This window comes from Trachinotus anak, unplaced genomic scaffold, assembly GCF_046630095.1.
Source record: "Trachinotus anak isolate AG129_WGS33_773 ecotype Australia unplaced genomic scaffold, CSIRO_AGI_Tana_v1 ptg000014l, whole genome shotgun sequence".
In the NCBI taxonomy this organism is placed as follows: domain Eukaryota; kingdom Metazoa; phylum Chordata; class Actinopteri; order Carangiformes; family Carangidae; genus Trachinotus; species Trachinotus anak.
Window position 1 is genome coordinate 6,973,928 of NW_027273865.1, and position 27,140 is coordinate 7,001,067.

General features: G+C 39.8%; 1 protein-coding gene across 5 annotated transcripts in view; it reads left to right on the forward strand.

The window, feature by feature from the left end:
• Positions 1-915: 915 nt before the first annotated feature.
• Positions 916-27,140, forward strand: part of LOC139632475 (rho GTPase-activating protein 42) — a 58,771-nt gene continuing 32,546 nt past the window's right edge. For 3 of the 5 annotated variants that reach the window (XM_071497424.1, XM_071497425.1, XM_071497427.1), the window contains exons 1-3: positions 916-1,182; positions 17,649-17,744; positions 20,640-20,701. In XM_071497424.1, coding sequence (XP_071353525.1) covers positions 1,029-1,182; positions 17,649-17,744; positions 20,640-20,701 — 312 coding nt within the window. In that variant the 5' untranslated portion in view covers positions 916-1,028. The remainder of the gene's footprint in view (positions 1,183-17,648; positions 17,745-20,639; positions 20,702-27,140) is intronic. The other 2 variants (XM_071497422.1, XM_071497426.1) reach the window with 1 other exon arrangement.

The following is a 27,140-nucleotide window of genomic DNA, read 5'->3' on the forward strand; positions in this document are numbered from 1 at the left end:
GTAGAGTCACTGTTCAGAACACTAATAATTAGATACAGTCAAATTAAAAAGTATAATGTTGCAATATTAATTGCAGTGTTTGATTGGAGCAGACTTTCGACTACCGCAGCATTCAGCTGTGTGTGTCATGGCATTTGGATGTGAAGCAGAAACAAAATTCTGCCAAGAGTGGCTTGTTTGGCAGGGATAGAATATTTCTGAACAGCTGCATCAGATAAATGCATGCATGGACAAAAAGCATATTGATGCTGAAAAAACGCCCTGACTCAAAGCTGGCCTGAGACTACAGCAACCAGTGCTTTGGGCATCCTGGCAACTATTGTGTCTCACAATTTGTTTGTGCTTCTGATGTAAAATCTTATTGATTTGTCCTTTTTTGTGTTTGCTCGGAAGCTGAAAACAAATTTCATTTCAATTTCACCCTGTTAAGATTTTGTTTTTTCTCTCAGTGATCGTGGTTAGAACCCATGAAGGGTGAAAAGGGGAGGGGGTCAAAGTCTGCTTGGGAGCCCCCAGACTCCTTGATACAGCCCTGCCATAAGTCAAGAAACTTACCACACCATGATGATGTGTAACCAACGGGGAAATTTAGCCCATAGTATCCTGCATGTAGCCTACATATTCCAGCTTGTCAGGCTCTCCCCTGAAGGCTGCTGTTATCACAAAGCATGAATTACTAATGAGGGACTGCAGCCCCTGTGATTTCCGTCGTTTTAAGTGAAACGCACCTTCTGGAGGAGGCAGGGTGATGTAGTCTATAAAGTGTGGTCCCTGAATGAGTCACAGATGGAGCGGGTCCGGGTTTACGGGAACTGTTAAACTATCCGAAACTAACCAGCAGGAGTCACACGACCACTATTTTTTATGATGAGCCCGAAAAAAAAGGCGGAAGTGAGGAACTTAGCGGAGCAGGAAAACTTTTTTTTGGGGGGGGGGGGGTGAACTAGATCGGGAGTACGTGATGAAAAGTGAACGCTTCTACATGCCGAGGTTCTGAGATTGAAAGGCGACTTTGTCGTTGAGGCACAATGGGACTCCCCACCTTAGAGTTCAGCGACTCCTTCCTGGACAGCCCGGACTTCAGAGAGCGTCTCAAATGCCACGAAATAGAGCTGGAGCGGACAAACAAATTCATCAAAGATCTCATCAAGGATGGGAACATGCTCATCACTGCGCTCAAGAGTAAGTAGCCTGGCAGGAACATGGCCTGATTCGCTCCTACGGCCCCACTCCACACATCATCTTTCATAATTGCAGTTACCTGAAACCCACGGGCGACTTGTAATTAGAGGATGCGTTCATCACAGCTTATTTAAGTCCACTGTGCTAGTGTGTGAACCGTCTCTGCATAAGCCTGTGGTCTCCCACTGTGAAACATGTTTTTTTTTTTTTTTTGTTTTTTTTTTAATCTGATGAGAAGCTTTAAATCTACACAGAAACCACACGTACTTCATTACTGGGAGGTGGTTGTGGTGAGGGGACATGAGTTCGCCTCTTTGTCCGCCTGCCTGGCTGCACTGCGTGCACAGGCTTGTCTCACGGAGCCGAGAGGGAAGACCAGAGTCAGAGCCGCTGTCTGTGGCATGAATGGGTTTACTCCGCTCTAATGCCTAATCATAAGGCCACAGCAAGACATATGGAAGTCATTAGTGCAGGGTCGGAAATTTGCTTTAACTTAACTCTGTTAATAAAAGATGCTTTCACTCTCAAGGGCTTTTAAGTCACCTGTCAGAAGGAGAGGAGTTATAGAGCGTCTTTAATGGCTGCTGGGACCGGGGTAGTTTGTCTGTCTGGGTGAGGATGCCAGGACTTTGTTGTGGGTCATTGTCCTCTCAGATTCCAGCATGATTAAAGTGGACTTCCTGTTCTGCTGCATCCCTGTAGGGATGAGAGTTTGCTCTGTAAACATCAGCGTATCTGTGAAGTGGAGAAACATCTTTACTCAGAATGATAATGTTTGGTTTTTTTTGCATAGTTCAACCTAGCACAGCCCTGTCAACCTTGACTGAAAGAAAGCATTCACTCTTTTTATCGCTTTTTCCTACACAGTACTTTTTTAAAATTTTTTTTGCTCTTGTGGCCGAGACAGTAACTGAAGCTAAAATGCCACCCAGGAGTGAGCAGGGGTTAAAGGCACAATATCAACCTTTTTCCTCTTAAAAATCAAATATATGTGTTTATTCAGCTGAAAAGATGCCACAGCATTTATCTGTATGTGTATGTGACTGTTAGTGCCTGTCTAAATGGCTTTTGTGCCTGAAAGGTTCAGGCCTTGTGCAGTGTATATCATACCACCTGGGTGTAAACCATAATATAAGCCTACCCATTTTGAGTTATATGGGCCTGTTGTCAGCACTGAGCTGAGTTATAGTAAAACATAGCCCCAGTGCAAAGGCATTATATAAAAACAACAAAATGTGCTGTCACCACAAATGATCGTACTTCTTGGGATAATCACTGTCAACTCTCCATTGACCGATCAGTCATTTTACAGATCAGACAGTGATGTGCCTCATGTTTCACAAAATGTCTTCAGAATCCAGTTCGGCGTGTTCGATTTTGATCATGATGGAAAGATGAGTGGACACAGACAGCAACAGAGTGAAGCAGTGAGAAACATGAAGGAACTTTTATGCATTTTGCTTGATTTCCTCATTTGCTTTTATGGTGCATCTTCCTTACTTGGGTAACCAATATATAACTGTGTTATAGTCGATCAGTCAATCAGACTTTATATGTGTGGCACTTTTCATACAAACAATATAACACAAAGTGCTTTGTGCAGAGTGAGATGCTGGATTTCCACACTGTTTCACTTCCATGTTCCTATGTTACAGTTACATGTGACGTCAACAAAAGAAAAAAAAACAACAAAAAAAAAAACACAGTGAGCAGCACTTAGCATTTGGAACATCATGTCTTACACTTGTATTTAAATGATTCTGCTATTTCTCAGTGCAGCTAAAAGCCAAACCTGTTTCATGGCTTTTTTTTTTGTTCTGGCAGTGGGCAGGACACCACAGCTGGAGAGGAATAGCGTGCTGAATGGTTTATTCATGGCAGTGAAGCAACTCAGTAGCACAATGTCAAAGGTCTATGCAAACAGTTTAATACCGAATAAGACCTTAACACTCCAGGTTGCACTATGCATATGAGACACTGATGAGTGAACTGAGACTTCGGCTGCTTTTGATTGGGTTATTGATGCAGGAAAACGTCACGTCCCACCAGGTGCAAAATTAAGAATTTAAATAGAGAAATGTCAATCAACCGGTGATGAGCCCTTATGTGTAAACTCTTCCCGTAAATAACCCCAGACACTGGGGCCAAACCGGATGGGAATTTTGGGTTGTATTTGTCTTTTCACTGTCATGATGAGTGGGTCCTTTTACTGGAAATCCCAGTTTCAGTCAGAGGTGGAGTGAGAGTGCAGGAAGCGAAGAGACGGAAGTAAATTATTGATGGTCTTTAACTTGGGACGCCACAGAGGTTTATGACCCTTTATGACCTGCCATCAGAGGTGACATTACTGGCAGACCTTCAGTGGACCCTTACTTTAATAGTAATCATCTCATGTTTCAACATTGAATAGTATACCATAATTTATGTCCTCTCATGTGCTGTCTGTGTGAATGAGGCCTGGTTAGCCAAGGTTGACTTTCATGTTAATACATTACCTGTAAAATGGGTCTTCACATTACTGAAACTACACTTGGCTGTTTCGGTAATGTGTGTTGTTACTACACTCTGTGTGTGTGTGTGTGTGTGTTTGTGTGTGTGTGTGTGGGTGTGTGTGTGTGTGCGCGCGCGCGTGTGTGTGTGTGTGGTATACATATACATGGGATGTGAATGGGAAGTCAGTCACATGTTTAAAGACCATTCTGTGTGAATTGAAACAGCTTTGTTTATTTCTTACTTCTTTATAGGATTAACCATGTATTGACTACTAATTAAATTTACTGCGCTGTTGTTGCTGAAATAATGAAGTAGTAAAGAAAGGTACATTAAGCTTGGCTTTGGGGATAAAACAGAGACTATGTCCTTTTATTGTCTATTATATTTTTGCCTCGTCTGCGTGTAAACAAGGTTAAAAGAAAGAAAACATTGCAGGCACGGTAGATGAGTTTTTGATGCTTGTATCTCTCTTACAATGTGTATGTTAACGTACATTTCCAAATCCCAAATGTTTTTTGTTGGTATGGACAAGTTGTTCCAGGAGCATGTAAGAGCGTTGCCTTGCTATGTGTTCCTGGTGCTTTCTGTTCGCACCTGGTCTAAATAACAACTGCTGACTCTTATTAATCCCTCTGTTTGTCGGCAGTAATTGAATATACTAAAGGCACTAATTACCCTTTGGTGAGTAGGGTGAGAGAAACCACAGATATGAGGCCAGTAATGAAGCATTTAAGATGTGGTGGGTAAGTTTGTCTACAAAGCGGTAACATATGATGCCTAAAATGTCACTTAGTGCACTCCGATTGGCATTTTTACTTAAAAACCAACCATAATATCAACATTTTCTCTTGAGTCCAAGCATCAGCAACACATCTCTTAAGGAGCTTTAGAGGTTCTGGTTGGTGGATTTTGACAATATGCTTAAAAAAGTATACACACAAGAGAGTGATATCAATCCTCTCATCTAACTCTCTGCAAAAAAAAGAATATAAGAATATTTCTCAAACTTACTCACTTACTGTAACTTGGTACATACAAAGTTTCCACAAAATAAAAAGGTCCAACTTTCAGAAAGGTCAAATTTACATTTTTTCTATAATAAGTTGGGCCCCCCGTGCTTAATAGCCTACTCACTTCTTTCAGTTTGTGGCTTATCAAATTTATCTTACAGCTCTGAGCTGCTTCATTTAAAAAAAAATTGCTGGCAGGAAAAAAGAACTACAGCAAGAAAACTTACTGCTGTATGATAATACGTTTGTGGTTTATGGTTGCAAAGAATTAGCCTTGATTGCTTATATTATTACCATTGCCACAGAAAATACTACTTTACGATTATCTGCCAGGTATCTGTGAAAATATTGTAAAAGGAGAAGATATATGTGCTTCATGCTACCAGCTAACTCCAGGGGCCAGATGCATGAAACTTGTATACATATATGTTTTCTTTTCGTCAGAATCACACAGCTGTTCGTGCGCGTGATTCTGTTTTAAATCTCACTCACTGAGAAATTGGGCGCACATGCACCAGCCTCATTTCACTCCCACAGTTAGCCATAAATAGATGAAGACACTCCTTTAATCCATCACTTTGCAGACAAAAACACTCTCTGTGCCACAAATTATCAGGCATGGCACAGAGACGAAAGACAAAAAAAGAAGCACAATTTCACAGATAGTTGGTCGGATTACAAAGAGGAGCCTTAGTACAATAACTCCACCTGTGAAGTCCTGCTCTACTCTGAACTTCATTTGTCGGGACTAGAGACATCTTCATTAGGCTCCAGACAGGCGTCAAACTGTGATTAGAAACTATTAAAATAGTATGGAAACAGTTTACACAATGCCTCACAGTAAATAATGAGGATAGAATAGGCTATTAAATAAAGCTAAAGGAAACACTGAGCACACAAACTCAATTATTTCCATTTCTGAATTGTCACTTTGTTTTTGCTGTGTAAACAGTAAAACCTCTAATGACAATAATGAAAGCACACTCTGTGAAGTTGGCTGTTTTCTTTTATGTTAAATTCTGTATCTCCTCTTTATTTTGCATTTTCACACACTGTATTTAACTTGGCTCGTTTTAAAAAACTATGTGAGCGCATGGTCAAAGGAATGTGTGAGGTGTGCACAGTGTCACCGCAGTGTTAATAAATACCAGTTTATGTGTGGGGGAGTGCCGTACACATGGTTTTCGTGTGTACACATCATTTAGACCTCGGTTGTGAAATGGAAATAACCATGGATGAAACTGAAAAGCTAAAAGAAAAAAAAAAAGATGGCAATTTGAACACATTTCTACACAGAGATTTTCTACACAGAAAGTAATGGAAGAGAAGTCATGTCGTCCGTTCCTCTGTCATTATTTTTGTTCATCATCCCATTTGCAGCCCTCCTTCTCTCACCACCTGTCAAGTGCCGTAACTTCAATACTCATTAGCCTTTTAGCTGCAGATTGACTGACTAGCTCCCGACAAAAACAGTTGAAGACTGGCTCCATATGTGTTTGACCTTTTTCACCAGCCACTTGTTTCCTTGGTTTTTGTCATTTTCCACTGAGTGTGTAAAGTACAGTTGGTGTGTGTGTGAGCTTGTGTGCAGAGAGTGGCTGCCATACATTGGGTCATTTGCTTAAAACAATAAGCTACAAGGCTACAGCTGATGCTCCATCTAGATTTTCTATAAAGTGGTTTAAACTGAGTCACAGGCAAAAGAAAAAAATCAAGTTTTGTTCAAAACTGTTTGGCAGCTGGGAGCCACAATCTGTTATTGTGTAGTATGTTACATTTTTGCTAAAGACCATACACAATAGGGATCACAATATGCCACTGACAATTGATAATTGACAAAGACATTAATAAATGTGCATGGTTAAACAGTGCACTAAAGGCACATAGGTGGTCCCAGTGCAGCACAGGAATCCTCAGACCTGCTCAGACTCGGGCAGCCTTCAGGCAACGGCTTGTGTCCTTCACACATAATTTGAACAAATTTGTGAAATAACAAGCCAACTGCTTTTTCCCTGCTCATAGTGGTAGAAACCAGGGCATGAAAGCATGCATCACCGGCCTTCCTGCAGATATCTACTCTTTCATTTTCTGCAAAACTGAAATGGTTCTCCAATTTATGGCGTATGGTATGGTCCATTTTAAAGTTATTTATGTTATTATTAAAACCCTTTTTAAAAGAATGTTGTTTTTGTATAAATCCGAGTAAGTATTAAATCTTCAAAATAAGCTTTAATAAATGCAGCCAGATTACAGCCCATTATTATGTTAGCTGAGTGTCTCTCTGCCACCGCCCCATGCCCACGCCTGTCCGCCAGCTACTGAGCAATACTTCCTCCCTGGGACACATAAGTGGTGGACACGCATTGGGATTGCTATTATAAAAACTACAGTGTTTAGCAAGTCTGTAAACAGCATCTTCACTTTCTCCAACTCCGCCTGCATAATTCTGAGGTATTTATTTAAGTTAAAATAGCTGTAATTAGCATTATTTTATTAAATGAGGATATGACGTGTAGACTTTTTGTCAGAAGTGATTTCACAATAGCTTTCAGCTTTGGGAACTCTCAGTGTTTGTTTGTCTGAGGACAGATGATGCTCCCAAGGCTCAGTCACAGGAAATGTCCTGTAAACATGCTTGTATAACCATCCCCCATCCTCCCTCAGATAGCATTTGGCCTGACATCATTCTGCTTGAGTGTGAGGGTGTGTGTATGTGTTTCCTGTGTGTGTGTGTGTGTGTGTGTGTCAGTCAGACTGTGACTGTAAAGCAGGCTGTGTGTTGCAGGATTATACCGTTTATGATGTATTGCTACTGCTTTGACTACTTTGATAAATTTGAACTCATGTAATGGAAATGAAGTACAGCAGTACATTATGTGACTTGTTTAGCAATAAAGCTGAGCAGAGCGGTAAGCACAGCTCATGCAGCACTGCAAGGGACCGGGCTGTTTTTGTGGACAGATTTTGATAAAAGGATTACACGTTGTATTCCTAAAAGCTGCTTCCCCTCAGACTGTGCAGGGAAATGTGTCAGACTCCAGATTGAGGTCTGTTCTGAAGGACTCTGTTGTTACCCTGTCTGTCAAAGTGATTGTCACACCGAGCAAGCCGTTCTCATGCTTACAGTCGCATGGCAATGCGCTGGTGCTTTTGTTGCTTCTTCAGACTGGAAAGGAGAAGGCGATGCTTTGTGTTTCTCGTCGACGACATGAAGAATTCACCCGGTGTCTTCAGCTGGATGTGTTTATTGTTGCTTCATTTAGCCGATATGAGTTTCTGTTGAGTGTCCAGGTTATTGAAAGTAACTGTAATTAACACTGTGATGAGAACGGAGACTGTTAAAAATGCAATGCTAGTATATTAAGATGCAATGACGGAGTCACATTGTCTTTCAGTGAATCAGCTTTGGGAAACATCATTTGTGTAGGTGAGGTGTGTAGGAACAACACATGCAGGCTTGGCTGGGAAATGTTATTATTGTGCTATACATTCCAAAAGATTATATGGTAACTATGGGGAAATTGCAGGTGGACTCAGCCTACGCAGTTGCTAAACTCAGACTTTGGATAGCACTTGAAAAACACTTTTTTAATTGTCTAACTTAGAAATGTTTTCTTGGCTAATTGCTTGTGCATTCATAAGAGCGAGAGGGCCTCTCACAAAAGAGATCTTTTGTAAAATGTTATTTGTGAAAGATCCATTGCCAACTTTGACTACCAATGTGAAATAGTTCTTATTTCTTCAGAGTGCTTTATCTTTCAGAGGCAAGTTCCTCTCTGTCAGAACTTGTGTCAGCTGTGTTGTCTTTTTGTCCTCTGAAGGAAAATCTCTCAACTCAGGCTAAAGGCTCTAGACTTGGTGATAAATGGTGGAGGCTGGCCTGGCTGGCTTTTTCCATTCCAGCTGAATTGCAGGGCTAATAACTCTGATCTTTCTCTTCAGAGCTAAGGAATAGGTTGTAGCATTGCATCAGCCTCATATCAAAGAGTATCAGTCTTTCCCATCTCTCCGATTGTCTTTAGTAATTAAGGTAGCTAACAACAATGCAGCATGTATTCTGCAGGAATTGGTGGGTATTAATCAGATTTATTAGATTAGTTGATTTCAGTCATTAACCAGTCATCAACATGCATACAGCAGATTGCTGTAAATTGTTTATGTTTAGTTTGAGTGTCCTTAACATGTGGTTACATCCTAAACATTAGGGGGGATGTGGTGTGAAAACTGTTTAATAAGATCACAAGGCATCACCACCAGGACTTCTAATTGTAAAGTATACTGTATATAGGCTGTATCACTGCACCCCAGAGATGACGGTATGTGCTTCCATGTTTTATTCAGCCGCATTATCATCTTTCTGCAGCTTAAGAATTAGTTCGCACTTCGCAGGTTGACCAACTGCCACTTAAAGTCACTGCTGCTACTACAGCAATGAGTGTGGAGTTATTACATTAGGCTTTGTTTCAGGCAGCTGCTGGTGGTGGGAAATGTTCGGTATGCTTCGGGAGTGCGAGGGCCCGTCTGGTTGGCTCTCCTCACACTGCTAGACTCCCTCCCCTGCTGGGCAACTGACAGGCGAACGTAATAGTAAGCAAGTGGAAGAGGCCTTACCTGAAGGGCCGCTCCCCCGCTACAATCCCTCCAAATGGAATCAAAGTGGCACAATGCACCCTACTGTTGCATCAAAGAGATCTCCCTGTCTCTCGTTAAGCTGGGTGCATGGGAGCGCTCCCCTTTGAAGACCTTCTCATCTGAGTCTCGCTGACAAGATAAAGCAGTTGTGGTGTTTCTCAACACAGTGTCGATGTACAGGCAGTGTACTGTCGCTACAAAAGAAGTGCATTGTTGTTGGATGCCTTTTGTTTCTGTTTGCCTGCCTCCATAAAAGTCATACAGTAAAGTCTGGTGACGTGCCTCGGAAATGCTAAACAGAAAATACCTTGAGTGCATTTGGAGTCATTTCAAGGGAAGGGTTAGGCTAACGTTTAGATATTTAGCAAAAGCTAAAGATGAATTCTTTATTGTGCAGATTGTTGCTTTTTAATTGAACACATTCATGCCGGTGACTTCACATTTTAAAAGCTTTTCAGCACTAATTTGTGATGAAGCACTTCATTAAAACCCCAGAGACTATTCAGAGGAGGGAAAGCACAACAAGGTGCTGTTTAGTAATAGGCATTGTGCTGCGTACGTCAGTCACATAACACAGGGTGCTGGAAGTGCAGTGCACTGACGTTCTGGCATGCCTCAACATGTGTGAGCCAACAAGACATTATTAAAATACTTTCTTTACACTCTTTGAGCCTTCAGGTATAGCTTTCTCTCTGTAAGGGGCAGGGGTTTAATGATTCTCAAAACAAGACTGAAAACCATGATACAAACATCCACAATCTGATAAATCATGATACAGGATGAAAGAACCACAATCTCTCTACTTTACTAATTTACAAAACTCATGTTTCATTCTTCAAGCGTTATGCCTGCTCTTTGTTGGTGCAGTTTGTCCCTCTTTGGTGGTGTGATTTTTTTAAAAGCTATTTATATTTCTTGTTTAGCTGTTTTTTCCAGTGCCTTTGCAATTAAAGGTCCAAAAATGCCTCAGTATCCTTAGATGCTTTTTGTCACATTACACTGAAACATGAAGTAATTAAGAGAGAAATGCTGCTAATTGGATTTCAGCTTAGTATGACCTGGCTTTGTATTTGTTGTGAATTGAAATTCTAACATTTGATGTTGCACTTGAGTAAAATAACTTGTATCGTAATACACTGCATTATAATCAGAGATTTCTCAAGAGCATATCGTTTTTATTTGTAAAATGAAATATGTAGTGTGTAACATCGAGGCAAGAGTAAAGCAATCGTGTAGTAAAACATAATATCATAAGATACTAATATACCTTTCCTGAATGAAATATGTCTCTGTTGTTCCACGTTGTTTGTGGAAATCATGGCTCCAAAACTGTGAAAATATAAATTTACGCATGTCTTCAAATTATAATTCATGTGCTAATAGCTAGTAAAGTAAGCCTATACTGTACTTGAGCTTTCTGCTGGAGAACTGCAGACTTCCCTGCAGTGTTGTCTGTGTTTTGTCAGGGTTGTCGGCAGATGGAATTTTGTAGTATGTGGTTGCCCTGGAGACGAGATAAAGGGTGTACCCAGGGGGATCTGCTGTGTGGTGACTGACAGTCATAGTCCTCTTTCACGTCTCACACACTGGGCACTAACTGCAGTAGCTGCTCCACCCAGTCATGTCTTGGCTGGGTGGTCAGAGCTCTGCTCTTTGATTAAAACCTGCACAGGAGGATGGTACACAATAACTTTTGTGCTTTCTGTTACCCCTTTGTGCACGCCTGCTGTGTGAGGAATCATTACTGCAGGTCAAATACTGTGCTAAGAAAGCCGCACGCTGGGTAAGATAAAATGTTTGCTGAGAGTAATAAAATTAGAAGGCACTATTTTAAGGTGGGGGTATAAATAGTTTATTAATGAGGAAAAATTTCAATTGTTTTCTCCTCTTGCTCCAATAGCTCTTTGCTTATTTCATTGTTATACCCCATGTAGTGAATAAGAGAGTCTACAGGTTCAGACCTCATCAGAGTCATGCTTTGTTCCTTATGTTACTCCCCTGAACAGCACAGCTCTTTTTCACCACACATAGTGGATTGCACCAAATTTGTGCTTCTGTCAGAGGAGAGGAGTGAGATGAAATACCTGGAGGACCATGAACTATCCACTGTAGTTCCCGACAAAGGTGCCTCTTTCAGTCTTTTATTGCTTATTTCCTTCCTTTCTTCTTGAATAGGAGCCTATCTGGCCTGCAGCTGTATGTCTCTGAGTTGCATCAGTATTACCTGTGAGGTGTTATTTACTCTAACCATTGCAAGATGGCTGGCACAAATCTGCACAGAGCACCTTAAATATGAAAACTGGAGAACCCTTAATCATAGTAAATGTCACTACATATGGGACACTGTATTTGTTGGTGTGATGGCCAGATTTGTTTTTCTTAAACTTGTAGACTTGCTCTGTCTTAGTATAGGCAACAACATGGTGCAGCAGTACTGCGTCATCGAGTTACAAAGCTGATCAAGAAAAACGTAATTTATCAGGAGATGTAAATATTTGGTTGCAGGAGACCTACAGCAAGCATTGACATTTAAACTGATAAACACTGTGTAAGCAGAGGGCCTTTGTCGGCAGTGTCTGCAGTACAACTTTCAAATGTACAACCTGGAATGTGTTTCACTGATCATGACTTTACTGCTTACCTAAGGTTAAAAAATGGAATCTGTTCATTCATCTTCCTTAATACTGATTCTGTTTCCATTTATCTCTGCTGCTCGGCTTCGTGAGCTTTATAAGTGAGGTGGTTTCTTTGAGCAATATTTTCTGCATTACACACTAATGGGCCAAAATCATTTGTGTTGACTCCCAAACTTAGTAAATAATGCATATAAATAGAAAATAAACAGACTGATTGTTGCAGGTCGTTCTTGAGCTTTGCCGTAATTAAAATATGGAAATATTTATTCATGCATATGTTCACATTGAGGTATAGCTGCAGGAGGAAGTGAGCCTCATCATGTAGGCAACCTATTTACCTTTCGCTCTGCTAGCTCTGACTGAATCATACACTGTATTCAGTCAACTGGGTAAGTTTACATTTTCTGTAGCTAATATAAGTCTTAGCTCATTACTCTACATATTCTAAAGGCACCACTTAAGCAAAATATTGTTTCTTCCATTCCCAAATGCATATTAGTATCAAAATGTGCAGCTTCAGGAGGTGCATTTCCTTGTCATCCCACACAATTATATTTAGGAAAATATGAATTAATGTATTTTGACATAAAACAATCCATGAGATCAATAATCAATAGAAACAGAAATATGTAATCATCATAATAACGGACACAGCAACTGTGATCTTGACTGCTCAGTTATAATAACATGTATTTATTATTCTTATATTATATTATTATTATTTTAGAGGGCTTTAACTGGGATTAACAGGCCAAAGCTATAGTATTTTTTAGGGTTAGTCAGGAATAGAGAATCAAAGTTCTGGTAAAGCCTAGTCGGAGCTGTGAAATGCCAATCATAAATGCCAATATAATCATCATTTACCTAAGTTAGCAAGCCAATAAACTCTATACATACATATCAAAGTGTTTTATACATTTGCCTGCCCTGTGGCTGTGGCAGGTAAAATTGCTGAAATTGACATTTTGAGTAAATGTTGCAATTAGAAATATGTTTTATACCATCATGTTTTTAGTATAATAATAAGTAATAATGATGATGATGATGATAATAATAATAATAATAATAATGACAATAATAATAATAATAAACTTTATTTATAGAGCACATTTATACAGATGTAGCTCAAAGTGCTTTACAATAAGAAATGGAATAGTACAATAAAATATGGGTGAATTAAAGGACAATCATATTAAACAATGCAAATAGTTATAAAACAGGAAAAAGTAAAAGTAAAAACAGGAATTGGTAAGAAATGTAAAATATGAGAGAATTAATTAAAAGTCAGGTTAAATAGATACGTTTTCAGCTGTCGTTTAAAAATGTTTACAGAGCCCACATCTCTTCTAGCTCTTGGCAGGGTATACCATAATTTTGGAGCACAGTAAAAAAAAAAAAAAAAAAAAAAAAAGCTGCACTGCCTATTTTCTTGTGTGTAAAATTGTGTGTGTTTAAAAGTCTGGCAGTGGAAGATCTAAGAGCTCGTGAAGGATTATAAAACGACAGAGAGTCTGCAATGTAAGCCACTCCCAAACCATTAAGAGCTTTAAAAACAAATAAAAGTACTTTAAAATCTATTCTAAAAGATACTGGGAGCCAGTGGAGTGAAGCTAAAACTGGGCTAATATGCTCTCTCTTCCTTGTTTTAGTCTAAAGTCTAGCAGCACAGTTCTGAACGAACTGAAGTCTTTCCACTGACTGCTTTGGGAGACCAGTAAAAAGAGCATTGCAGTAATCTAATCTATTTGAAATGAAAGTATGAATAAGTTTTTCAACATATGTTTTTCTGCAATACATTATGTTGTTCATTCAACAAAAGGTGAACTGTCTGTTTCATTGGCAAAATTGAAATCAGGAAGTACCTGATCACAGACTAAATAACCAAAACTAATTGGACCACTTCAGAAGAACTTTTGGTAACAGTTTTAGATTCTCTGTGCTATGGTGGACACATTTCAGTTGGTACTGACATTAAATTGGATGTTGTCACTTCTGAATTACTACATGGAAACAAAAACTGGGCGATCGTGTTGATTTTGTTTTAGTTTTTTTTCTCAGGTGTACTGATTTCCTTGGGTTTTGGCAGCTGTAGGAAAACAGTGCATTCAGTGGACAGCAGCATGTTTCGTGAGGCTGGGGCCTGTCTGAATGTCAGAGCTAAAAGATCATCCATTATTGATGGTCCTGCGAGCATATCCAGACAATTGCAGCGAGGTATTGATCTCAAATCAGCAGCTTTAGAGTCGAAGCAGGAATGATATGAGCGTGTCGCTTGCACAATACATCTTCTGGAAAAGGTCCACGGGACAGCCTCAGCCACATTTACAAGTGGTCAGACACATTCATTGAAGATAGTGTTCTTGTCTGTGAGAGCTTGTCAATCAGAGGTCTCATTGACTACATGTCTTTTTATTCTGTTAAATACAATATAACAATGCTGGCTGTTAGATATATAAAAAGATACTCAGTGACAAATATCAAATGATTCTTTTTTTTCTCCAAGCAATTTCTGTTCCTGTGGAGAGGAGAGCATTGATTTTTGTGAGCTTTTAAGGCTGTTTTGTAGTTTGTGAAGCCTGTTAGATAAAGTGTTGTTGTTAGACTTGGAGCTGTATAGATTTTAACCCAATGTCCATTATGAACTGTCAAAGATGACCTCAAACACACGAGTTATAGCTAACAGTAAAAGTTCAAAGGCTATTATAATCATAGATTGTATTTTTTTTTAAATTCATTAACAATGTTATGTTTTGGTGCATACTACCAATAACACTACTGCTTTTATTTATGTCACACTTGATACTGTTTAGTTTGTTGTTGCTTTTGTGCGGGATCCTTTTGAAGCTGAAGCACAGGAAAAGCATGTGTAACTCTTCATACAGCGTGCTACGGTTATAAGCTGCGAAACAAACCCCACAAACCTTTAGAAATAAATAAACAACTAATGAGTCTTCTATCGCATGAACATGAGTTTGCGTGTCTACAGTAGATTCTGTATCACTGTGGACTTTCTTACTTTCGAGGCAAGTCTGTTTTAAATTCACGGTTGTTTGAAGTAAAGACGTGACTGTTGATGCGAGAAGCAATTAGTAAGCCACTGTCAATAATGGATATGAGAGGAATGTGTACATTTCCAACTGTGTGGGCTGACAACTAAAATGTCAGTGTATTGTAGAATCTCTATCTTGTTTCACCTAATTCAGCTGAATGATCAAATGTTAAAAGCCTCCATTACACACTGAAGCTTCATCCCACTCTTTAGAGTACTTGTAAACATAGGTTAGCTTCACCTCAGCAAGAATACACTCACAGCAGAAGCCCACACTAACCTTTATGTAACTGTGGTATAAAACAAATTGAAATCAGTTGTATAATAAAATATCAAATAAAATTACAGGTGATTCATTCGCCCGGTCAGATGTACGCAGGTCAGCACTGCAGTGACTTTGCCCCTTCGCCTTAAAATGCAGCTTAATCGGTTTTCCTCCCAGCCTGCTAGATTTTCTCGTAACCCTGATTGGTGCCTGGTTTCTAGCAGGCAGATCAAAATCCAGATTTTAGTTGTGTTGAGTAGCATTTATTTTTGTCTTGTCTCTTACAGTAGTTGTTAGAACTTATTTTCCCTCAGCACAACACAGAATCCATGCCATTATACAACTGTATTCAATAATCAAAACATTTTATTGCCTCAAAATACAGAGTGATTGTGGTTTAGCATAAGCAGGCTGTTATTTCAGAGAGGAAAAAATGTCTGAAGCCCTAAAAATCAACTGTTGAGTGGTTCAGCAGTTTTGCCTTGATGTTGCCTAATTAGGGAGTTTAAGCTTTTGATATAAGCTTTACATCTCATATATATGAAAAAAAATTAATAAAAGCATATTAATTAGCTGAAAATTGAGCACAGGTACAATATTAAACATTACATATTTGTATCACATAACTAAGTGTGATTTTGAACCTGAGAAAAAAAGGCTTACACTGGTAAGCAGAGGTCATGTTGACGTATCTGACATTTCGGGGCTCATTTCGTTGGTCGGTGTTGTGTTTTTCATTAGATGGATAATGGAGAAATAAAGTGGGAGGCTTTAAATGAGCTAGGCAGGGTTCAGGAAATGAAAACCTAGTCATCTTTTTTTCATACAGTATGAGGTGAGAGGCTGTTAAAGCTCCTCTAATTCTTGAATGGACATGCAGCACTCTGGCTGACTCATCACAACAAACAGTGAGCAATTGCTCTCAGCTAATTCTGGCTCCTTGTTGATCAGTCGGTAGAAGGTAGAAGACTGTGTACATAAAACTTTACGAGAGAAGTCAACGACCACTTCCACAGGCTTTTGTGCTGCACAGACACAGAGCTTACAACTCTGCTGCCCGTGGCTCTAACAGCAGGAAGAAAGCAGATGTGGAGCTTCGTAGAAGTTGTTAAATACATTGAATCAATGCTTTCTGATTTTGAATCGGATTTGGGTGAAATTCAGCAGCTGTGACGCAGTGATCAGTTCCTGATTGCCACATTTGAAGCTGCATAAATGTGCTTGGACTGATTTACACCTTTAGCTGGCTCCTGCTCCACAGCAGTGATTGCTGAGGCTCATGTGTTACTCAGGTATTTAGAGCCAGTCAAAAAAGATGTCTTATCACAGTTGAAATATATATGTAACACGTGGCTAATATATAGTTATGTACTATTTTTAAATTATACAGAGCTCTTTAAAGTCATTGAAAGTGAACAGTCAAATATAAATTTACAACTGGAAAAATACTGAGACCATAATGATACCAATTTTTCCACTGACATCACCAGTGAATATTTGAATAAAAGGCAGGATTCACTTCTTCTCAGCTGGAAAGTTATGGAACAGAAAAGGGCTAAAGCCGTCTCTCTGGAGGTTGTCAAATGTCACTTTGAAAAAATTAGGGAAGCACTTTATCACAGCTAAAGTCCAGGAATGCAGTAAACAACATAAATTTCTATCAAGCCGTGTGAGAGTGTCCAAAGGTAGAATTTTCCTAAGGCCTTTTACTCTCTATGTGTACCACTATATCACTTTGACACAAAGGTTAGGCAGCTCAGATGGGCTTAATTTTTCTGGACACATCTGAGTATTATGATCAATGGAGAAGTGATAAAGTAAATATAGCAAATATTTCAGTCACTCACGGGCCTGCTATTGTATGAATGTCAGTGGGCATGGAATTGGACAGTCAGCAGATCATAAAAGTGCATTCCTCTGCTCTTCTGCTCCCAGAAGCTGTCAGCCAATAGTTTTTTAAAGTTCCACTACTCTGTAGCTTTAGTTGTGACTATAGCAAAGAGGAAACTTAGAACTGCTGGTCTTATGTGTTAATGTATGCAAGAGGAACGCTCAAAATCTACATGTTGACCGGTAAATATGGTCAGTTGTGCAGCTAAGATGCAATATTGCGATTAGATTTTCTACTTTCCCTGTTGCCACTTGTCAACAATTGAAAGGATGTTTTGTGATGCTAAGGCTTCCTCACCATGACGGTATAACCATGTGACTTCTGGTTAGATAACTGACTTAGAGCAAGTAGTTCATGGATGGTTATACTGTAAATGGATAGAGCAAGGATGTTTCATTAAGTTTGCTGACTACTGTGCATTGTTATCCATGTGTCTTTAATGTCTGATTTATTTGTGCAGTGCTTTATTCTGATACCTCTGATTTTCCAGATCTCTCTGCTGCTGTACAGAAGTTCTCCCAGTCCCTGCAGGAGTTCCAGTTCGAGTGCATAGGTGATGCAGAGACAGATGACGAGGTTAACATTGGTAAGTTCAATCTCAGCAGGGCCAGGAGGGCAGTTCTCTGTCTCTCTCTCTCTCTCCGGTACCCAATCGTCTTTCCTCTCTGCTCTCCCCAATTAGTCAAATTGTCGCCCTAATCAGGACCTTTTTCCATAAGAATTCTTTTGGCAGATACTTGAGCACAGTGATTCTCATACGTACCAGAAGAGCTAATGTCCTGTGGCGAAGGACCAATTGCTTAAAATATGATAGTATTATATTTGAGCATTTTTACACGAGATAAATGAGTTAATAGAAAAGGGAAAAGCTCTATCAGAGACAGTGGGAGTTGTTATCAGACAAAATTAAACGTACTCTGCATATTCTTGGAATGGGATTTGGCTTTGAGTATAGATCCAAAAGTCTGTGGTGCATGTATAATTAATGCTATTGATTTGCTTATGATGCTCCCCTTGTATCTTTTCAAACCTATAAGAGATCAAAGGGACTAATTGTGATCAGTGTCAGAGATTAATGGAGGTGCGAACCTCCTCGCCTCCTGCAGGAATATGAAAGCAGCTGTGCAGAGGGTCTCTGCCTCTAATGGGCAGGACTTACAGTCTGGCCTCTTCTTCCTCTTCTTTTTTGCACTGCTCATTATCCCCAGCTTGAGTCCTTCGCTCTGTGGAGCTGGAGACTGCTGAATTACTGTCCATCTGTGAGGGCTAGACTGGATATCGACCTCCTCTACACGAGGCTGTAATGTTCATCTGAATGCGTAATGAATAGTCCTTTTCCCTCCTTTCTGACTAAGCTGCTGTGGGTGTATGATGGGCAGGATTGCGGGAGACCAATTACGCTTATTGGAAAAAATCCACACCCAAATTCAAGCCTCATTAGAATCAAGCATGCCTTAAATTAAGGCAATGCGCCCCTTTCCTGGCCTTCAGTCAACAGCAGTGTTGATCTCAGATTGAACAATGGATATTTTAACTCCCCACCTGATGTGTAGCTGGACCTGCACAGTTATTTAAAGTGGAAATCACTGGCACAACAGCAGCCAGTGGTTTGGCCGTGCCTGTGGCATCTGTTTGGAAACATTGTGTTGACTGTGTAATGCAGACAATGGTAAATTCACTTGGGAGGCTCTTAATCAAGACCGCCACATAAACAACACTGGCACAAATAACCATTATGAAATTGCATATGCAAAATAACTCAACACCATATAACACTGGACTAACTGAGTCATGTTACATGTGAGGCTCGAGTTTCAGTATCATCTTAAAGAGAAATGATTTCCTCACTCTGAGCTCCTCTATTGTGTTTCCACACAATCACGGAGAGAAAAGGCCATGATTACTATTTGAGAAAAAAAATGAAACAGCCTGTTGAAATCAATCTATTCATCAATGAAGCTGAGCTTTCTGACTGACATAGCCAGACCCTTGTGTGAATGCCAGCCATGATCTTGATGCAGTATTGGTATACTTCACTTTGATGCTTCCCAACTTCCCCACATAACATCAGGATCCTGTACGTGCTGCCAGACAGGTTCACCTGACCTTTTATCGATTTCACTCTACGACTTCCTGCAGTGACATTCACATTCCACAGCAGTTATATAGGAATCAATGGGGCCAAAAGATTGATGTGGCTATAGAAATTAAAATTTTTAGAAGTTACATGCCCTTCTCTCAGTAGGTCGATCCTTTAGTCTCCACAGCCTTCTGAGATTAGCTCAAATCTAGACCAGAAAAGTTAAATATCAAGCAGAAAGTCAACATTTCAACCCATGAAAATGATGGAAGTGAATATGGAAATCTTTTCACAGGATCCAGAAAAAAGTACTATAAAAGTCTTTTATTTTCCTAAAAGCTCATCTTCCTTCTTGCTCCACTCTCGACGTCGTAAATTTGATTTCAATCAGTGATTCATCAGGTCTTTTGCCATGCCTTCATTTACCAGTGAATGATATGCAAGCTGTAACCTCACTTTGACTCCCATTTCCTTTCTTTGGAGTCTAATCTTGTCCCATCAACGGCTCCAGCTGTGCCCTTTACCCCCCTGAGAGGTTTGTGCTGTTGATAAAGGAGCTGGTGGCGTTAATAGGAGGCCAGCCTGCCTGCAGGATCACTGGCACAAAATCATTGCTCCCTGGTCTTTAAAATCTTTGGTGTGTAAATGGAACAAACTGTCTAAGATGATGCATGGGTCCCCATGCCAGGCCATCGCGGCTGATAATGATGTTACTGTGTTGGCAAGCAGAGCAGCTCGACCGCTGCTAAATGGCTGAACACGGGGTGACACCAGGGGCCGACCAACAGAGGCCACGCTGTATCTGGCCCTCAATTTAATGAAGCTGTGAAGCTATCAAAGCACAGTTCTCTGGCAGATAAGGTCCGATGTGTTGTATTCTGAATTCATCTGGCCCTGCAGAATGTAATATAAGCTACTGAAGTATGGTCCAGATGGTGCAAACATATCTTTACCACATCAGTCTTCCCTACATTGTGACAGTATATTGTAAAGCCTAGCAGGGGCAGAAAATAAAGGGAAGCAATCAGTGGGTTGCATTCAATTAAAGTATTGTTTTTTACTGCAGGTCTTGGTTTTAAATTGGACAGCTGCATGATTTTATTAGGTTCTAAAATGTGCTGCACTGAAAGCTCTGAAGCTGCGGAGCAAATAAACATTTTAGCACCATACCACAGTGCTAGTGGGGTTCCAGAAACATCTGATGTTTAATGACTGAGTCGCTGTGTTTTTTAAAATGTATTTCTTAATCATCTGACTGCAACAGCACAGTTGTTTACTGTGTACTTCCTCCGTGGTGAACATATTGTGCATGATGTCTCATATACGTTGATGTATTTATTGACCAAATATTCAGTGCCTTTTAATGTGGTGTTGTAGAAATGATCCTTCTGTGTATTACAGCCCAGTCGTTCAAAGAGTTCTCCCAGCTGTTGAACACTGTTGAGGAAGAAAGAAGACGTCTGGTAAGAATGCAGTTTTGATCTTCTTTTTGTATTTCAGAAACAGAAAAATACTGAAATGAAATGGGGGCATGGGATATAACTGAGACGGCAAAATTTCAGTGTTACTTGAGGCCACTTTTATTGTGTCTTTTGATGGATAGCACTATGTATAACTTGACATACAACGGGGGGAAAAATCTAATCTTTTACATGCATGTTCTAAACACATTTTCTGTGTCCAATGTTATGGTTTCAAACCCAGTTTTGTCTTTATCATAATCAACCAAGGAAATGAACAAAAAACATCACACATTGTGGGTGGGGGTGCAGTGGGGGTCGCTGTCAACTTTTGCTTGAACATTAATGATTAATCAGTTGCAATTCACAAATATATGTAATTATAACCATTTGTTCTCCCACAGTGAGATGAATTATATTTGATGATGATGACGCTCAGTAGCTCACAGCATTACTGCAGTTTGTGAAGACAAAGAGAATGAACTTAGAAACTGAGCTACTTTGGGGCTTTTCCTCCTCTACGTGTCTGGTGATTGACAGTAATATTATAAATATTATCCAATAATATGAAAATGGGTAATGTAAGCACAGTAAAACAGGAATAGAACAGAAAAACTTTGACGGAACCAATTAAGTTCCTGTGATGGATTATTGAGCTCAGATCATTTTCAAGTACGGTACATGGACGCTGTTGTTCATTTTTGTACAAAAAGTGTCAGCTATGGCCCTGTCTAAAGACTGGAAAACAAGCCTCCAACTATGCCCAATGTCTACAGACAAACCAGGCATGGGGTAAAGGGCATGGGCGATGGAGGTCGGGGTATACGTCCCACCCAGTGTGAGAGTGTTGCAGAGTTGGCCCCTTGCCTCCATACAGTAATATGCAGGAGAAAAAGGATGGTTTTGTAAATGTTTAAAGCAGAGGAGAGGAAGAACACCTACTTCCTTGGTTTTAATTCTCTGTGAGAATAACCATTCTGACAGAAAATGGTTTTTGCTGTCACATTTCTATTAATTTGCACCAGTGTGGAGGAGGGAGACTAAGTGAAAAGGTTGAAATCTGCAGGTTTATAGCCTGTGGGATCTGCCACTTTGTCAGTTACCTTATTCAGCTGTGGTAAGACACTGGTGCACTATGAAATGAAGGAAAGTTGGAATTACCCCAAAGTCGGAGTAGTAGGAACTGAAAGAGAGAAACAGGTACAGGATATACACAGTATAGCAGGACATGGAATGCTTTATTGATATACATGGTTGTTGTGTTTTGTATTTACTTTCATACATTTACTTACTTTACCGTGTTTCTTCAACATTCTGTGAAAAATGTCAAAGCCTTAGAAACAAATCAGTTCTGCAAATTTCTCCCAAAAATAGTTTCTTACTTCTTCTTACTTCATTTTGACTCACCAGCTTTACAGTTCACTGCACAACCCTCTGAGTGTTATCGCCGCATTGCTGTTTGTGCAGAAAAAAGCTGGGCCTCCACTAAAAGTAGATATCTTAGAGGGTGCTACTGAGAAATGCCTTAAGGCAGGAATTAGCTTCGTCCACATACTTCAGCTGTGCATCTGATTTACCAAGTCTGATATGTAAATGAGACCAGGTGCAAATCTCCAGCCATAGGTTTTGTAGCTACCTGAAACATTTTCATTAGGATTCTGTTCCTCATGAACAACAAACTTTTTACAGCCACTTTTTCTGTCCCTGAGGGGGGGGGGGGTATTACATGACACAATTTAGTTGGAAATAACAACTCAAGTGAGGAGCCCAGATGGGACTTTAAGGACAAACTCAAGTTAAAGGTTGTTCTAGAAATATGAGAATAATGTGATGAAACTGCTGATGTTCTCACCAAGTGCATCATTCCCACAGTTATAGTGTTCCCCTGTTTGACTGCGCACTGTATGGACTAAATCTTAAGGCTCGACAGGCTCGTACTAAAGAGGTTTATTTAACATCTCAGTGTGAGCATTTTCCTCCTGACAAATTTTATGATAGAGAGTTGCCTTTGATAGTGGGTCACCTCTGTGCAGGCCATGCAGCTGCATTGAACGTTGTCATCCTAATGATTTTGACAATCATTAAATCATTAAATGATTTTTACTGCCAAACTTTGACCCTTGTAAATTATTTAGTTTCTGTTGATGCTGCATGGGCTGTAATGACCTGTCAGTCTGAACTAGTAATATCTCACTAATTTAGCAAATGATGCAGAGCTTGAAAAAAATTTCTCCAGGATGGAAATTGCATTTGCTTTTAAATTAATTAATAATTTTAAAATAACTTGTGGATTTGTGTCATTCTTAATCAACACACCTGAAAATGCAAAAATATGAATGCCATGTAGAATATGCAGTCATCCTCCTCCTGTTGAGGAAGAAAGAAGACGCGGGACTGCCTGACTGTGTGTATAGTCCTCCATTTGCAACAACTGAAGTCAGTCTGGTCTTTGTGTGCATAGCCTGCAGCATGAAATACAGCAAATCGTGTGCGCTGCCCTTTGGATATGAAGCGTCAGGATAGCCTGAGGAACAGGACTCCCAGAGTTTCAGTGTTAAAGGATTTTTGTGAAAGTAATTCACACTATTTAGAAATGTTATATTAAATGTGTTTGGATGCACTGCACTTGTCTAACCTTAAGAAGTACTTATTTTAACCCACAGTCTTTCTTAAACCTAACCAAGTTGTTTTTGTGCCTAAACCAGACCAAACCATGACTGTTCTATTAGCCTGACCGGGTGTTTATTATTGTCACCATGACGACAAAGATCCAATAAGGCGCCACCGTTGGGGTGCTATTTAGGAGACGCTCCAATGGTTCCCATCAAAGGGTAGAGACAGTCCAGGTCTTTGTCTTTGTTTATTTCAATCACAAGACCGAGCTGCCTCTGTCACTGCTTGAATCACATCCTGGGAAGCAAAAGGTTTTCATTAACAAGGTTTCCTGGCAGCAGAAGCAACATACATTTCTGTTTAAATGTTGTGGATTACAAAACGTTAATCAGAATGCAGGAATCCCGGATGCAGGAACAGGATGTGACTTAGTCGCCAGTGAACTCAGTGTGACACAGGGCTGGTTGGCTCTCACTGTCCCTGGTGCCTCAAACGAAGCTCTGGCATATGGCTGCGACTCCGTCTCTCTGATGCAGTGGTGGTCATTTGATGGCTGTCGAGGACAATCAGCGAAGATTTGCACACAGTTTCATGACACTTAAAACAGCCTTTTGTGTGTGTGTGTGTGTGTGTGTGTGTGTGTCACAAAGGAGAGTATACAGTACATATTTTGGGTTTCAGAAATCTGGATTTCACAAAGGGGAAACACTGTTTTACAGTTTGATGTGTTTACTGCATTTGTATGCAATAAAAAAAATAGAAACACGGAAATAAGACAGATACATATTAATGTAGGTGTTTGCACATTTTCTTTTAAATAAAGCATCTAATTTCAAGTGGTGCAAAGAAACAAAAACAAATCAACATGACAAGCGGAGACACGGTTGAACTGGATAACAGAAATTAAATGACACCACCGCTGAGTAGAGGGAAAACTGTAAGACAACAACAACAAAATGCATGATTGCATAGTAATGGAAATAAACTTAATAAATCAAAGCAGCTGTGACTAGTCACAGATGATATAGGATGCAGTACTTCATTCAGGGGTGATAGATTTAATAAGTGAAAACCTATTCATAGCACACACACGCCCTCCCTCATATACTGTATACCTCTCTACTCGCTTGAAAAGCGTCTTCTTTGCATCATGTCTTTTTTTCTTCACCAAGCAGCTCCTAAGATCACAGGAATATGCAGAAAGACGGCTCTGATCCTTTCACTTTGAGCTGTTGGTCGATTGTAATATTAGTGATGTAGGAAGTAAAGCTTATTCTCCACTTGCACGTATTTTAAATCTCTTGGGAAACAAGTGCCAGCAATGTAACCAGTGCCATATATAAACCTAACACTCTCAAAAGAACTTCATGTTGAAGTTTTCTCAGAAGATTACACTGGTGCTTGCTGAAATGAAAGCAGCAGTTCTTGTTTTTTTTTTTCTTCCATAAATGAACTGTAAACTGCTAATGACTCACCTCACTGAGCTGTGTTAAATTGTGATTGACATCGCTTAATAAGCTACTGTAGGTGCTGAGATGATCTTCAAGTTTGTTTTTATAGAAGCAAGCAGTGTATACCAAGTTCAGTGATTATTAGGCAGGTTTCCAGGTCCGTGACTTTACACCAGGCATATTTCCGTCTCAATTTCCAACACTCTCTCTCTCATTTACAGTTTTCACAACGCCGCCACCTTGGCATAAATTGAGCCTCATGATAACTAATTAAAAATACTCTCTTCTGTAATCTAAAACACATAAACAGACTCAGCATTGACAAAAATAAAAATAAAAATGAATGATCTTATTTGCATCATAGTGATTTAAGCTACCATCAAACCTGAGGTCAAAAAACTCGATCCAGAAGTACAAGTACAAGCTCTGACCCACTGTTGACTTTGGAAATTGGATAAATCATCATCATTTCACAGATTCATCACTGAAAAACAAAGAAGAGATATTTTTTCTGAATATGTATGTGGTCCACAACGCCACAGTGGATTGTCAGTATGTAAGTTAGCTAACTCAACTTGCTTTTTTTGGTCGTTTGTGTTCTTCTAAACTTTACACAGTTTGTTTCCAAGGCCCGCTCCTGTTCTTTTGGAATTTATCAATATATATATGAAATAAACTCTAATGGGAATAGATTCAGTGAACAGTTTTAAAATACCGTAATAGCTTCCTATTGATGGAAATTTAATGAGCATCAAGTTCTTCAGATGTATTATATTTGAGTCCACACTCACAGGACCCAGAGTCTTTCCTCACTTCATATCTAAAAGTATTGTACGTGTTCCTATTGTGTCTTATTATATAACAAATAAATGCATCAACTGTGCAGAAAGCACTCAGCACTCCCCTTTTAACTACAGTTTACATGCCCTTTAATTTTCAGATACAGGATAAATGCGATGAACAACTCGCACAAGTCACATTTGTAAAGAGAGAGCTGGTGTTTACACATGACCTTACACTAAAGAAGTAATTCATCCATAATAAAACACAAATACATACGGTCTTGAGGTGGAATGGCTGCAGTGGAGCATTCAGTTACAATTCAGGAGGGATGGTTAACGCTGTTACTAATGTCAGGTTTAGATTTTAATCATGCCCTTTGTCTAGAATAAACAAAAAAGATCATACAGCACAGTAGTTCTTTAAGTAGCTGTGGACCCATTGTGAGCAAGTTAAATAATTCATTGTTTTACTGTAAAGGACATGTTGGTTAACTGCTGAGACTCCATGAGGAACAGAAGAATATAGAGCAAAGATAACTTTCCCTTTAACAGTGAGCCATGTCCACGATGTGTCCGTTAGGTCTGATAAAGATGCAGTCAGGGGAACAGTAGAGTGAGTTCTTCAGTGAAGTTCAGATTTTTACCTGTGCCCTGTGCTTTTTTTGTGACGGCTGTATCACTCTAACATATCACGCCATTTCAAAGCAGCATGTAGGGTGCCTCATTTTGAGTCACAGAGATATAATCAGGGCTGACAGCATGCAAACTACAATGTAGAGATGAGGTATGTGTGATTTCCACAGAGAGAGGTGCCAAACCGGCACATTCAGCTGTCTCTCACTGTCTCAAATGTTGCTACAAAAGACGAAAGGCTTATTTGTTAGAGTGCTTTTGCTGAGCACATAAACAGTTGACTAACTGTCACATGAGAGAGTGCAACATTTTCAAGATCCACGCTGTCAAAAATGTTTGTGTCTGGTTGGCTGAAAAAGTGCAGATGACCAGAAGGTTTCGTTCTGGTCTTTGTGTAATTTGAAAGCAGTTTGTTTACAGAGCTCAATTAGCAGATCTCAAACGAACACATGTTCACCAAATGTATGAAATCCTTCTTAACAAAGGAAGTATACTACCATACATTGAGTGGGTGTAAACTTTCAGCAGCAGCTCCTGATATAAAACCCAGATTTCTCCCATCCCCCTTACTCCCATTTCACATCTGGACTGAATCTGTGAACTAAAAATAGAAGGACACAGACTGATAAGAGTTGGTGAAACACAGACATTTCAAAGCAGATGGAGAGGAAACCTGCATGTCTCCAGTCCAGCCCTGTGTCCTCTGTGGAATGTTAACTAGTGTACTGTATATCCAAGGTGCCTCCGCTGCATGGGAGAGACTCTACCAGTAGCCCAATTTCTGCAGGCCTTGTCAAGCATGAAGTGTTTTATTGTCTGTTTGCTTGGCAGGTGGCCAAGCCTGAAATCTTTTTGCTACTGCACTTTGTGATTGGCTTACCAACTACCCAAGTGTGTTATTCCACGTGAAGACTTCCCAAATTCTATCTTTTTAGAAAGATTTCTGCTATAATTCCCCTGCTG